At 38.9% G+C, this 15,035-nt stretch overlaps 1 protein-coding gene across 8 annotated transcripts in view; it reads left to right on the top strand.

Annotated features, from left to right (window-relative positions):
- Cep57l1 (centrosomal protein 57 like 1) overlaps positions 1–15,035 on the top strand; it is a 68,021-nt gene that overhangs the window by 8,745 nt on the left and 44,241 nt on the right. For 5 of the 8 annotated variants that reach the window (XR_003846971.1, XR_003846970.1, XM_029555735.1 and 2 more), the window contains exon 2: positions 3,081–3,180. The exons of 2 other annotated variants lie outside the window; for them this stretch is intronic. Coding sequence is in view for 4 of the 6 variants with exons in the window: in XM_029555735.1 (XP_029411595.1) it covers positions 3,169–3,180 (12 nt within the window). In the remaining 2 variants the exon portion in view is untranslated. Of the gene's footprint in view, positions 1–3,072; positions 3,181–15,035 lie in introns of all 8 variants that reach the window. One more of the 8 variants, XM_008852435.3, reaches the window with a different exon arrangement.

Raw genomic sequence — 15,035 nt, 5'->3', positions numbered from 1 at the left:
TGGTTACAATCACCTGTTGTTTTGTTTTGTTTATTGAGACAGGGTCTTCCTATAGACCCAGCTGGCCTGGAATTCACTGTGTAGACCAGGCTGGCCTCGAACTCACGGAGATCTGCCTGCTCCTGCCTCCCAAGGACTGAGAATAAAGGTGTGCCCCAGCACATCCTGCTCTGTCCTTTTGAGACAGGGTCTCCCTAGGTATCCCTGGCTGGCCTAGGACTCCAGAGCATGCCCTACCATATCCAGCAGGTGCCTTTCCTTATAAGGGTGAAAGTAGATGGGATTTCCTTATGCTGGATAAAATTGGCCAGTTTGTATATTTGTCTATGTCTCTCTTGCCCTAAGAGCTCATTTCTTTTGAAATATATGACAATTATGAATAAAACTGTCATTCACTTAAAGAATTTTTGTGAGCAAATTATTAACATGCATTATATAAATTGTAGAATTTTCCTTTGGTATAGTATAGTTTTCAAAAAGTTTTGCATAATATCTTACTATAATTATCTTTGCAGGTTCACAGAGTAACCTGTGTTTAGCTTTGTAAGAAACTCATCTCTGCTGCACAGGGGCTGTATTTTTTTAAATGCAATAAATAATAATAAAAAAATAACAGTGGCTGTATTTTTTTTAATTCCTGCCAATAACGAATGAGAGTTCCTCTTCCCCCACCTTTGCCAGGATTGCTGTTGTTTTGAATTTTAGTCATTCTATTAGAGATCTTCAATTTCTGATTGCTAATTACATATTTTGACTTCTTTTACTATGCCTACTTCCACCTGTATGCCTTCTCTGGTGAGGTATCTATTCAGATCTTTTGTCTACTTTTTACTTGAGATTTTCGTATTATTTAAGGAATTCTTTGTACATTGGGAGCTCAAGTCCTTTACTGCAAATATTTTTGCTATGTTTGGATTATCTTTCATGCTCTTAACATTGTCCTTTGCAAAACAGTTTAAATTTTAATGAAATCCAGCTTAAACAATTTTATACTTTATAGCTCATGCTTATAATGTTGTATGTAAAATGTCAGTGTCATACCCAACGTCAACTAGATTTTCTCCTATATTATCTTTTATACATTTTACAGTTTTGTGTATTGCAGGTAGGTCTATGATCCTCAAACTAATTTTTTTGTGAAAGATGTAAGTTCTGTGCCTAAATACATATTTTTATTAATAAAGTTTACTGGGTCGGAAATTACCTAGATCACTAATTAAATGAAAAAGAAAAAAACAGCATACTGACTGAATCTTTGCATCTATGTTAGTGCCATTCTTTAAAACTGTTCCTTGGGAAAGAGGCTTGAAATCAGCATAGAGATGAGGCCAGGTAGAACTTTATCTGGAGCATTTCAGGACACAGGACTAACAGTTGCATTTCAAGGTAACTTCTGTTATCTATTGTTAACATGTGCAGGTAGCTGAGTGCTGTAAGTCAAATGTTTGTCGGGGGAACTTCTTTCAAGTAAGAATATCATTCTCCAGTTGTCTTGCTCTATCTGTGCTGCTATTGCTTTGCTGCTTTTCTGGCTTGCCGTAGAGGTTTGAAAAAAATCTATCTGGTTTCTCCAAATTTTTCAGTATTTAATAGCATAAACACTTTTGCCTCCAAATGCTTCTTTGGCTTTCCATCTTTTGACTTGCTGGAAATTGTCTAGTTAATGTGTGTGGGTTGAAATTTTAAATTTTGGCTGGGCGTGGTGGCACAAACCTTTAATCTCAGCACATGGGAGGCAGAGACAGGTAGATCTCTATGAGATCAAGGCCAGCCTGGTCTACATGGTAAGTTCCAGGATTGCTGGGGCTACAGGGAGACCCTGTCTCAAAAAGACCAAATAAGGGGCTGGAGAGATGACTCAGCGATTAAAAGCACTGGCTGCTCTTGCAGAGGACCCAGGTTTGGTTCCCAGCACCTACATGGTGGCTAACAACCATCCCTAACTCCAGTTCTGGGGACCCCAACACCCTCTTCTGCCCTCCTTGGGCATTGCACGACATGCTTGCACTTACTTAAACTTTTTGTCTTTGGGATTTCCAAATCTGTTTCAGAGCCCTTGAATGTCTAAAGTTCCTATTTCTGGCATACATTAATGAATGGAATTTTAAAAAATATTTTATATTTATTATTTTTTATTTTATGTGTATGAGTGTATTGCCTGCATGTAGGTAAGTACACCCGTGTCATGCAATGCCCTTAGAGGACAGAAGAGGCTGTGGGATCCCCTGGAACTGGAGTTATAGTTGTTAGCTGCCATGTGGGTGCTGGGATTTGAACCTGGGTCTTCTTGCAAGAACAACCAGTGTTCTTAACTGCTGAGCAATCTCTCCAGCCCGTGAATGGAAAAATTAAAAATTAAAGCAAAAATTGCTAAATCTATGTTCACTTTGCCTTTCTGAAAAGATATATCTACCAGCTCTAGCATAGATACACAATTTGTGACAGGTAATATGAATCTGTCTTACTGCTGGCTTTATTTTTTATTATTTTCCTTACCCACATGTTTTATGTGAATATGGCATATAGAGAAGTAAGATCAAATTTTGCATTATTGAAAATATGAAGTACTAGGCATGGTTATTCATCTCAGCACTCAAGAACCTGAGGCAAGAGGATCTGAGTTTGAACCAAGACCCTGTATTATAAATGATTACATAAATAAATATTCCAAACAAAACTAAAAAATACCAGTAACATAATAAATATCCTACCATTTGGAATTAACAGTGTTAACATTAATTTGTTTTTTGTATTATTTTCCCAATGAAAAAATGCATTACATAAATCTGTGTTTCCTTGGTGTAGATGTTTTCCTTAGGATATTGTGTTTTCAGTAAGTTTTGCATAGATGATGCCTTACTATAATTTTTTTATAACTTGCTTATTTTTTTTCACTCAGCAGTATTTCCAGAGTTTATCTCTGTTGCTATTGAGGAGCTACTGGGTTTTTTTTTGTTTGTTTGTTTAATTTTAGATGCTATGTAATGTTTCAGTATATAAATGTGAAACAATTTACTTACCCAGTTGTGATTCATATATGTTTAGGGTTTGTTTTCATTTCTGTTTCTGCAGTGCTACAGTGAACATCATTGTACAGATCTCTAGAGAAGAGGAGCCATTTTTCTAAGGCTCATGCATAAATGCTGAACACTGGGATTGATAAATTATATGACATTTGTAGTAAGTATCCTTATCATAATGTTCAAATTGCCCTCCAGATGTGATGCCAATTTACATTCTCTCCAGCAGCTCATGGAAATTTTCATTTCCTTGTGTCCTTTCCAAAGCTTCTTTCTGAGATTTTCTGCCAATCTAATTGGTGAGAAATGATTTTTTTTTAAGTTACTTATTTAATAAGTAGGTCCTCACTGTTTTGTTTAGGCTAGGCATTGAATTTCTGAGCTCAAGCAGTTCTGCTTCCTCAGCTTTCTGAATAGTTGGGAACCAGGCTTATTGCTGTTTTAATTGGCCCTTTCCTGATAACTGAATTTTTGCCTATTCATGTTCTCTTTTAACCCCTACTCAGTATGCTTTAACTCTGTTTCCCTTAATTATGCATAGGAGTTGTTTGTATATTTCTGACACTAATCATATATCTGTTAAATATATATTGCTTTAAAAAAATTGGCAGTGGTGGTTTTGTTGTATAAAAGCTTTAATCGTTTTATAGTAAATTTTAACATGAATTTATGTGCTGGTTAGCTGGGACTGAAAAATTAGCTGTGATTAATAAGAGACCAGCATCACTGAAGTAAAATCTCTTGGGAAGTACTTCCTCAGTGTCAACACACAGAAGCTGTGGTCTAGAAGGGGCCAAGGCTGCACCCTCACCAGTGACCTCTCCTGGCCTCGTGTGGTGCCTAAACCACTGATTCTTTCCATGTTCCCTTCAACCTGGGGTTTCCACTACAACCGAGACTGCACCTTCAGCCTCTCCTGGCCTCACATAGTCCCAAGCCTCAGCTGCTCTCCATAACCCCTTCATAGCCTCAAAACCATACACTGTGGGAGACCGTTATACATTGCCAAGTTCATCTTCTAGCTGGAGATGCAGCTGCGATGGCTGTGACATCTATCATTTTATATTTTTTTAAAGAACAATTTCCAGAGCAAAGATACATCTCTTTCAAAAGTGGCTATAAAATTTTTAGGATAACAGTTGAATTCATACAATTATACAATATTGAACTCAGTATAAACCCTGTAAGACATAAAATTGAATAAGTTTTTAACCTTTAAAAAAGATCTCCATTTCATTTTAAAATATACTGTTTCCATTTTATATTTTTAAACGAGAAAAGATAGGGGCTGGAGAGATGGCTCAGCGATTAAGAGCACTGACTGCTCTTGCAGAGGACCCAGGTTCAATTCCCAGCACCCACATGGTGGCTATGAACTGCCCTTAACTCCAGTTCCTGGGGAATCTGACACCCTCTTCTGACCTCCGCAGCATTGCACTACACGGTTGTACTCACATACGTTCAGCCAATACATTCATACATAAAAAAAAAAAAAATGAAAATAATAAAAAAAAAATTTTTAAAGAGAAAAGATAAAAATTCAATTTCTTAATCCAATAAATTTTGCAATTCATTTGAATTTTGTTGCTCTTTCATGTGTGAATCTTTATTTTTACTAAATGATTTGGCTATATCATGATTCTATTGGGTTTTTAATGTGTGTGTGAATATGTAAGCAGGTGTACATGTATTTGAGTGTAGAAATCAGGAGTTCAGCTTTTAGGAGTTGGTTCTCTCCTGCTTGGGGTAAATCTGTACTAAAATAAATCAGTGTTTAACGCACTGCATTAAATCAGATAAACCAATATATAAAATAAAATACTGACAATTTAATTACAATTGGCTTTGGAAAAGCTATAAATGAGCAATTTCAATAACCACCTGTTGTTAATTCATTGTTACAGCAAATAGGGGGGGATTAGTGCGTAGGAAAGAAAAGAAAGAAGTACTTGAGTGTGAAATGAGTGTAGACGTATAGCCTTTTTTTAAATGTAGAGAATAGAATTTCCTCCAGAGTGCCATTTAAAAGTATTTTATACCGGGTGTGGTGGCACACGCCTGTAGTCCCAGCACTTGGGAGTCAGAGGCAGGGAGATCTCTGTGCGTTCAAGGCCAGCCTGGTTTACGTACGAATCTAGGCCAGCTGGGGCTACAGGGAGACCCTGTCTCAAAAAGACAAAAGAAAAAAAAAAGTATGTTATGTTTTTCTCAGTTATAATCTCTGTAGTAGGTCTATTTGTAAGAAAAATAATTCTAGTAGTTGTAGTGTTTGTTCTCCTTGAAAAATTCACAGATTGAATTATGCTTAACCAAAAGTGTTGTTCTGTGTATTTAGGAAAAATGTTAAGCTGAAGTTGGCATATACATTCTGTGAGCAGTTGTAATAGTGGCCCCACCTAATGTCGTAGTGTCCACTCCAGGAATATACACTAATTTAATTTGGGCTTAATATCATTAAGAAAATAAATCGGTAATTTTTTAAAAATCTGAAGTAAAAAATAGAAGATGTAGGAGTCCCTCTGATTTACAGAAAGCAGTGAAATGTCAGAAAGGATACCACATACAATGCTTGGAGACTTGAGAATGAAGTCTGCCTTGGGCAACTTTGTGATGTGTAAACTTGCCCAAGTCACCTAATCATTTTGTCTGTTTCCTTATGTGTTAAATTTTTTTTTTCTGATAAGAGTAATAACATTTGTTGAGAGTGTAAAGCCAGATTTGATGTATAGAAGCTTTGTGCATGATAATACTTTTCAAATGCTAGTTGACAATTTTTACGTTTAGTGTTTTATTATACATTAATTTTATTTACTTATTTATTTATTATTCATTTATTTATTTCTTCACCTGGCCTCATCTTCCTGCCTCAGCATCTTCAAGAACTGGGATTGGAGGCCTGTGTTGCTATGGCCAGGAGGATTTTTTACTAAAGGATAAAAGATGGTCAAGGAGGCCTTGGACTATTTTAGTCAAGGCTAGTCTGGGCTGGACTGATGAATTTGACTAATACCTTTGATAAAAGCATTGGAAATTCCACCTAACCTTTCATGGAGTACCAAGATAATTTTGTGATAGTTTACATCAATTTCAGGGTCCCAAGTTGTTTAAGCATTGCATTTGTTTTCCCTATCAACACTGTGACCCTTTCTTTGTCTACTTCTAGCTCTTAGCAGTTTGGCACGTGTTAATACATTATTGGAATCAAAATGGAATAAAACTGAAAATTACCTGAATGTGGTGGGACATACCTTCAATCCCAGCACTTGGGAGGGAAATCTCTGTAAGGTGGATCTCTGTAAGATCAGGGCCAGGCTGATCTACATAGTGCATTCCAGGCCACCAGGGGCTATAGGGAGAACCTGTCTCAAAAAGACAAAAACAAAAACAAAAAAACAAAACAACAAAAAAACCCTGAAAATTATATTGATTTCTAACATCAATTTTCATATTAAATGAAGTGAATTATGCAGACACAGCCACAAGTAATTACTATGTGGAATAAGAAATTCCCAGGACAACTTATATCCTCTAATGTTTAGCTGTTTCTATCTAAACATAGGGTTTTGTAGGATATTTTTTTTTAGATAGTGTCTCACTCTTGTCAAGGCTGGACTTGAACTCCTGAACTCACATGATCTACTCCTGTCTCAGCCTCTCAAGGAATAAGGATTACCTAGCTCTCATAGGGTCTCCTTTTCTTTTCTCTTTCTTTTTTGTTGGTTTTAAAGACAGGGTCTCCCTGCTTTAAAGGCTGGCCTGGAACTCACTATGAAGTTACACTGTCCTCAAACTTGTGATTCTCCTGCCTCAACCTCCCAAGTGCTAGGATTATAGGCATGAGCCACCATACCATACCACACCAGGATCTTTTCTAGTCTTTTTTGATTTTGGATTCTAGGTGTACATTTGAAGGCCCTCAGCATCTTCAGCATTTGAGATGGCCAACAAAGGAAGGCAGTACATTAGAATAGTGAAGAACTGGAACATTTAACAGAATAATAGTTTTTGTAGGTACATTTTAAGTAAAATGTATTTTGGTCAACTTAAGCACCCATATCAGCCGGACAAGAAAATCAGGTTTTTATCCTTTTGCCTTCTGTGCTATGCAACAGCTTATGCCATTCCTCATATTAAACCTTAGCAGCTGTGCCAACAAGTTTACTTGAAAAAAAATGTGCAGGCCTCTTTACAGCTCACCCTGTCAGCATCTCTAGCCATCAATAGATTACTTCAACCCTTCAGAACAGTTGTTTATCTTAGATATGTATATGGGTCAAATGCTAACATAGTTAAGATTCTGAGGGCTTGCTGAAAGAATTAGAATTATAAATTTGGAACTCTCAATACCAAGGGGAGCAGTGTTACTAGAAACCTGGGTGTTACATACATACCACTGTCTAGCTGGAGCCCTCTCTGATGGAAAAGACATGGGCATCTTTCTACCTTATACTGAAGGGACTTTTCTTTCCTTCCCAACATACCGGGGATTGAACTCAGAACCTCATGCATACTTGTCAAGCATGCTCTACCAATGAGCTACATCCCCTAGTGGTTGAAGTGACTTTTCAATTATCTTGGAATGCTTTGTGACTTTTAATTCATTCCAGTTTAGTAAGCAGTGCACTATTGAATTAGGTTCCTAGGTTACAAAGATGTGTGAAAGCTGACCCCTGTCCTCAGGGCTTAACAGTTTGATGAGGAAGATATCTCCCCCTCCCCCACTTCCCTCCTCTTCCCACTTTGCCTTCCTCTCCTCTTCCAGTCTAGCCTTGAAGTTGATAAGCAGTCAAAGATGACTTCAGCTTCTGATCCTTCTTCCATCTCAAGAATGCTAGGATTACAGGCGTGCCCTACCACACCAGGTATTCTAGCAAGAGAGAACAGTATAAACAGTAGGAGCATGCTCATTCAGTGAGAGCAGGAGCAAAGAACTAGGTAGTCATGGAGGGCCTTTGTGGCCTGAGGAAGGTACTTGATCTTTGTTTTGAAAACACTGAACAGTTTCGGAAGAGTTTTAAACTTGGAAATGATACGGCTGGGTTCAAATGTTCAAGTATTCCAGAGGCACAAGAAGGATAATTTTAATAAAACAGGATTGGTAATAGAAAAATCTCTTCGGAGGCCCTAAATGAAATGATAAGGGTCAGGGCTAGGATGCCTAGTCAGGGATGATAAGGATGGGAGAGGATAGGAGAGTCAAGAAGTGTTTTAGGTGTTAAAATCTCTAATTCTTAAGGATTGAGGAATAGGGAGTAATACTGTTCAGTGAGATTAAGAATATAAGAGAAAGCAGTTTTTAGATGGAAGCTCAGATGCTACATTCTGGGTATAAATTTGAGGTGCCAGGCTGGGCATGGTGGTGCATGACTTTAATCCCAGCACTTGGGAGGAATACATAGGCAGATCTCTTGTGAGTCTGAGGACAGCTTGGTCTTCATAGCGCATTCTGGGCCAGGCAGAGTTACATAGTGAGACTCTGTCTTAAAAAAAGAAAAAGGAAAGAAAGAAATTTGAGGTGCCTTTGAGACATTCAAATGAAAGGAATTCAGTGTTAAAATTCAGAGAAGTGGTACTCAGTACTTGATTTTTTAAAAATATTTTTATTTATGTGTATGAGTGTGTTGTCTACATGTATTTAAGTGCACCTGTGTCATGCAGTGCCCACAGAGGGCAGAAGAGAGTGTTGGATTCCCCTAGAACTGTAATTATGGACAGTTGTTAGCTACCATGTGGGTGCTGAGATTAAATTTGGGTCCTCTGCAAGACTAGCCGGTGTTCTTAACTGCTAGGCCATCTCTCTATCCCAGTACTTGATTTTTTTTTTTTTTTAAAGCAATGTCAGTGAAGAATCCCAAAACAGATAAATCAAAGCATATCCAAATGTGATACTGAACTTTAAGAATGAATGGGCCTAGGGGTTAGGGTTAGCTCAGTGGTAGAATACTTATCCAGTAAGGCCCCAAGTTTGGTCCTTAGAATGAAATAAAGGAAAAAGGGATAGGGGTTTAGAGAAGGTAAGATATTGTTATAAAAATGGGTTTGTATGGCCGGGCGTGGTGTGGTGACGCTTGCCTTTAATCTCAGCACTCGGGAGGCAGAGGCAGGTGGATCTCTGAGTTCAACACCAGCCTGGTCTACATAGTGAGTTCCAGGCCAGCTGGGGCTACAGGGGAAAAAAAAAAAAAAAAAAAAAAAAAAAAAAAAAAAAAGGTTTGTATGGTAGAGTGTAAAGTTGCTGTACGTAGTTAAACACTGTAGGGAACTGAGCATTCTCTTCCATGAAAGTCATCTCTTGTACCACTTACAAATTACCTATTGGAGACATATTATAGGTTTGGTACGATATTAAAAATAATGGGCGTGCTTTTAGAGTTCAAATGGGACTTTTGGATTTTGTGGTTTCTCAGTATTGTTAGGTACATCAGTAATTTTACTGATACAATACCGGATACAAACATTTTTGGATACCGTTATAAGTTCAGTATTCTTTTCATGCGTGGGTGTGTTTGTGTACATGTGCACATGAGGTGTGTAAATAAGCCTGAGGTTGATGTTGGGTGTCATCACTGCCCACCTTATCTTTTAAGACAAGCTCTCTCACTAGCTCACTCACTGGTAGGCTGGCTGGCCAGTGAGCTCCAGGGATTCTTCAGTATCTGCTCCCCACTGCCCTAGGGTCACAGATGCATGTGACCACTCTTGACTTTTTATATGGGTGCTGGGGATCCAGACTCATGTCCTCATGCTTGTGCAACAGGCACTTTACCAACTGAGCCTCTCCCCAGCCCAGATTGGGTCTTCTTTATCTGAAGTATTTGGGACCACAAATGTTTCACATTTTAAAAAATATTTTGAAATTTAATCCCAGCCCTTGGGAGGCAGAGGCAGGCGGATCTCTGAGAGCGAAGTCATCTTGGTCTACATAGTGAGTTCCAGGCCAGCCGGGACTAAAGGGAGACTGACCAAAAAAAAAAAAAAAAATCAAAATCATTATATGGGTCTGGGGAGATGGCTCGGCAGTTAAAGAGCACTAGCTGCTTTTGCAGAGGACCTGGGTTCAGTTCCCAGCATGTACGTGACAGCTAACAACTGTCTGTAACTCCAGTTCCAGGGTATCTGATGCCCTCTTTTGACCACCTCAGGCATTGCACAAGACAGGTGCACTTACATATATGTAGGTGATACACTCACCCACATAAAATAAAAATAATAAAATATTTTTAAAATATGTATTTTGCATATGGTAAGAAGTTTCTTACCATATGCTAAATATGGATCCTTATATTTACAGACAAGTATACCATACACCACTCATCAAAAACATTTCTTTTTGCAACCATCAGATGGAGGCTATTACAGAGTACCACAACTGGTCACACACAGAAAATATATGTCTGAGAGAGACCTAGCCTTAGGAGACACATCTACAGTGGAACCTCTACACCTGAGATTCATGGAGTATGGCAGAACAGAGGGTGGAGAAAATACTCATGCATCCCTCAGCTCCCACCAGCAAAGCTTCGTTATATAACAGAATGCAATGCACACAGAAGGCCACAACTGGCTAACTTTTAGAGAATAAGAGACTGCAGAGTGTGTATCCCTGCATAGAACTCCTGTATTAAACCTCACCCACCTATGACTCAGGGACCATTGCAGAAGAGGGGGTGGAAAGATTGTCAGAGCTAGGGTTGGTCCATGAACATAGGGAAACAGAGGCCTTCAGGCCACTGGAAGCTTGCTTATGTGAACTTGGGGCAATAGTGGCATCATGCACAAGATCCATGCTGACTCAATCAGGTGAGGTACCAGCCCTAGCCTGGGAACTGTTGATAACTGATTACCACTGAGTGAGAGAGAATAGATCTTTAAGATCTCTAGATAGGCTGACTAGATTCCAGTGAATGAACTTGCACCGAAGGACATCTGGATACAAATGGTTGACAGAATAGGACTAAACATATATGACAGAATGCATGAGGTCCAACAGGGGAGTGTGGGGGACATGAATGGGGAAGAGGGTCTAAATTTGATTAAGAACTGTTGTAGGAAATGCACAAAAACTTAATTAAAAAATTAAAATGCAAAAAAACCCAGAACATACATATTTTTTGAAACACATGCATAGTCTTTACAAGTTGAGCATACTTATTCACAATATGATTTTGAACATAAATATATTCAAAAACTTTCAGATTTTGGAGCAATTCAGATTACAAATTTTTTTTTTCTTTTTTTGATTTTATTTTTTTTGAGACAAGATCTTGTAACCACAGCTGCCTGGACCTCACTATGTAGACCACGCTGTCTTCGATCTCACAGAGATCCACCTGCCTCTGCTCCCCAAATGTTGCGCTAAATTTTTTTAAGTGTTTACTGTGTGCCAAGCTCTAGCCTGCTGCTTAAATATATACGATACTTTGAACTAGGTGGATAATCTTATGATTCCCACCTTATAGATAAAGGGAATATCTAAGAGACTTTGTTAGGATAACACAGGATTCGTATTAAAGGAGTCTTGCTCTAGAGCTTACTCCTAAAGCACTATACTACTGTATCTTATGAAACAATATAAACTATAAATATATTTGCTGATAAGGAGAATGGAAACATGTTTTTTAAAATTTTTTTAATTGTATGTGTATGAGTGTATTGTTTGCATGTGTGCAAGTGTACCCGTGTTCTGTAAAGCCCATGGAGGTCAGAAAAAGGCATAGGATCCCCTGGAACTGGATCTATGGACAGTTGTTAGCCACCGTGTGGGTGCTGGGAATCGAACCTGGGTCCTCTGCAAGAGCAATCAGTGTTCTTAACCACTGAGCCATCTCTCCAGCATGAGAATAGAACCATCAAAAACAAAAACAAAAAAAGCCTCCTCACTGGGTAGTGCACGTGGCATCAAGCCAGGCAGGATGCACTGTGCATCCAGACCCCTGGATCACCTGAGGAGCTTGAGGGAGCCACTTGGTGGGCATAGCCAGGAGGTGGTTGCAACCCCCCCATGCCCCCCTACCCGAGTGCACCTCTCTTGTCAGGGGCTGGGGCTACCAGCAGCCCCTGTGTAGCACACCCATGGCTGGCCATCATCGTCATCCATGTTTCATTCAAGGTGGGAGCAGTGAAGAAGAGACTTGGCAATAGAGAGGGAGAGTGGCTGAGGAGCCAAGATGGTAGAGGTGGTGGCTTTCAGCAAAACAGGACAGTGATAATGAGAAAATGTCTCATTGCTAGCAGCTATCAAGACCTGGCTGAAGTTCTCAACAGCAATAGGAACCTGAGAAGTCTACAGATTTCAGAAAATAAGGTAGAGGACATGGGTGTAAAGCTGTTGCACAAAGCTATGAAACATCCCAACTCCACTCAGAAAATCTTGGGTTGGAGGCCTTTGAGCTAATTGGTGCCTGCTATGAGAACCCAGCCTGCTGCTACCCACAGTAAAACCCTGTGGAGAACAAATCTGTTGGAGAATGCCTTGCATCAAATAGGGTAATTTTGCAGAGTGAGGCCCTGAAACAGCCAAAATGTAACCTGCATGTACTCGGGCTGCAAATAACTTTAATGAGGAAACCCAAGTTTCTAATCTCTGAGAAGTCCTTACTCGACAATCTTAGCATGTAGGAGGAACAGAGAACAAGTGTGCAAATTCCATTCCAAGAAACCTGGGTGTATTCTGACTCAAAACCATATACGAAGGAGAGGGAGTGAACCCTTATTTTGGCCCATCTGTGTGTAAGAAGTACAGATCACTGACATTCTGGTGAGATGTAATCTGTCTGGCACCCAGTTTAGATGGGGGCACCTGTAAGAGGGATGGTGTTTTCAGTTGCTAATAGAGGTCATGAAGGTGGGGAGGGTAAGGTGAGAGTGGAGATGGGGAGGAGGTCTAAGTAAGATCAAAATACATTGTATGAAATTCTTGAATCAATAAAATTTTTTAAAAAAAGAAAAAACCTCAAGCCAGATGTGGTGGTGCATGCCTTTAATCCCAGCACTCGGGAAGCTGAGACAGATCTGTGAGATCAAAGTCAGCCTGATCTACATAGTTCCAGCTGAGGCTACAGAGAGACCTTGTCTCCAAAACACCAAAAAAAAAAGCCCACATAAAGATAACATTTCTAAAAATGTATAAAAATATAACTTTTAGTATAGTTTTTTCTTCTTTTTTGAGGCAGGGTCTGCCTCACTGTGTAGTCCAAGCTGCAGATTGCCCCCAAATTCCTGTTCTTTCCACCTCTGCCTCCGGAATACTGAAATTGTAAGCATGAACCTCCAAAGATAGATTGCAAAGATAGTGTGTGCGTGCGTGCGTGCATGAAATTCTAACAAATTTTCTGTGTGTGTGTGTGTGTGTGTGTGTGTGTGTGTGTGTGTGTATGTGCGCTGGGGTTGGGTTATGCCACAGAGTGCACGTGGAGGTCAGAGGGCAACTTCATGGAATCGGTTCTCTCCATTCACGTTTATGTGGATTCTGGGGATCAGACCCAGGTCCTTAAGCTTGTGTGGCAGCCTACTGAACCATCTTGCTGGTCTTTTATCAATTTCTGAGCAGTGAGTTTATTTTTCATTTATTGTTCATTGCATCTACAGCCTTTATGCTGTTCCAGGTTTTCTCTATGTGGAGTATTTTTGTAGCACACAAGAGAATAATGCATCTTTTAATAGACAGGAGGCTTAGATTTAACCATCAACATTTGCCTAGACCCTTACTATTCCTTTTCAGAAATTGTTAATACTTGAATTAACACTTATTAAATTGTTACTTTTTTTTTCTTTTGAGACAGGGTCTCCCTGTAGCCACAGCTAGCCTGGAAGTTGCCTCCGCCTCCTGAATGTTGGGATTAAAGGCGTGTGTCACCACGTCCAGCTAAATTGTTACACTTCTAATAAACTGTAGATCATGTTATGTATTTCTTTGCTGATTCCTCATTGGTTATCCTCTAATTTGCATAAGACTCAATTGAGGAGTTAATTAAACTGTATATTTCACACACACACACACACACACCCGGAGTTGTTTTTGTGAACCCAGGAATCTACCTATACTTATAATAAACATGCTGAAGGTATTCTTAACTAAGTGATTAAAGGAACACACTTAGAAATAGGCCACAGATGCTATTTCTAAGTGAACACTCATTTATGTATTGATGACTTCCAACTCTGTATCTTTAAACTATTCAGTACCATACTCTCCTATACAGCTGACATGGCTCCCTTAAAGGCAAACACACTTTGATCCAGGAAGCCTGCATTCAAATCCCTATTCTGCTACCTAGTTACTGTGTGACCTTGGGCAAGTTACTTCTCAGTTGCCTTGTAAAAAAAAAAAAAAAAACATAATTATCTCACAGATTTGTTTTGCTAATTCAGTAACTCAACTCAAAGTGTTAGCTGCTTTTACATTATCTTTCATTTTTTCTTCGCTCTAATTTTTATTACCTAGATCCTAAATTCTATGAATTTGACGTTTTAATTATTTGTAACTGGTTCCCTTCTTTCCAGTTTTCCATTTTCACTTTTATTTTATTTTAGATAGGGCCAAGCTGGCTGTACCAACTACACTAAGTGTTACTGCCACACCTGGCTAGATTTTAAAAACTTAAGATCTAGAATTTACTTATATCAAAGATATTAAATTAAAATACCAGGCTGGGTATAGAAGCTCATGCCTGTAATCCCAGCACTCAGGAAGCAAAGGCAGAAAGATTGCTATGAATTCCAGGCCAGCCTGAGCTGCATAAGTTCCAGGCCAGCCTGAGCTGTGAGACCTTGCCTCAAATTAATGAAACAAAACAAACAAAAAATAATGAAATACAGAGAAAAGCAAAATAAATTAAGACATTATGCATAAGTACATTAAAAGTCACAACGGGTTTTTTTTTTTTTTTAAGTTGATATTTACTGAATTGTTGGTTCAACAGAACAAACATTAGCATAGGGAAGTAGGGAAAGGTTGTTGACCTAACAAATGTTTCAGAGAATTTGGTTTACAATTATGTTTTAGATTAGGCTCTG

Source organism: Nannospalax galili, unplaced genomic scaffold (assembly GCF_000622305.1).
Source record: "Nannospalax galili isolate Female #2095 unplaced genomic scaffold, S.galili_v1.0 scaffold646, whole genome shotgun sequence".
NCBI classification, from domain to species: domain Eukaryota; kingdom Metazoa; phylum Chordata; class Mammalia; order Rodentia; family Spalacidae; genus Nannospalax; species Nannospalax galili.
The sequence above is the reverse complement of the archived record's forward strand: the minus strand, read 5'-3'. Positions and strand labels throughout refer to the sequence as shown.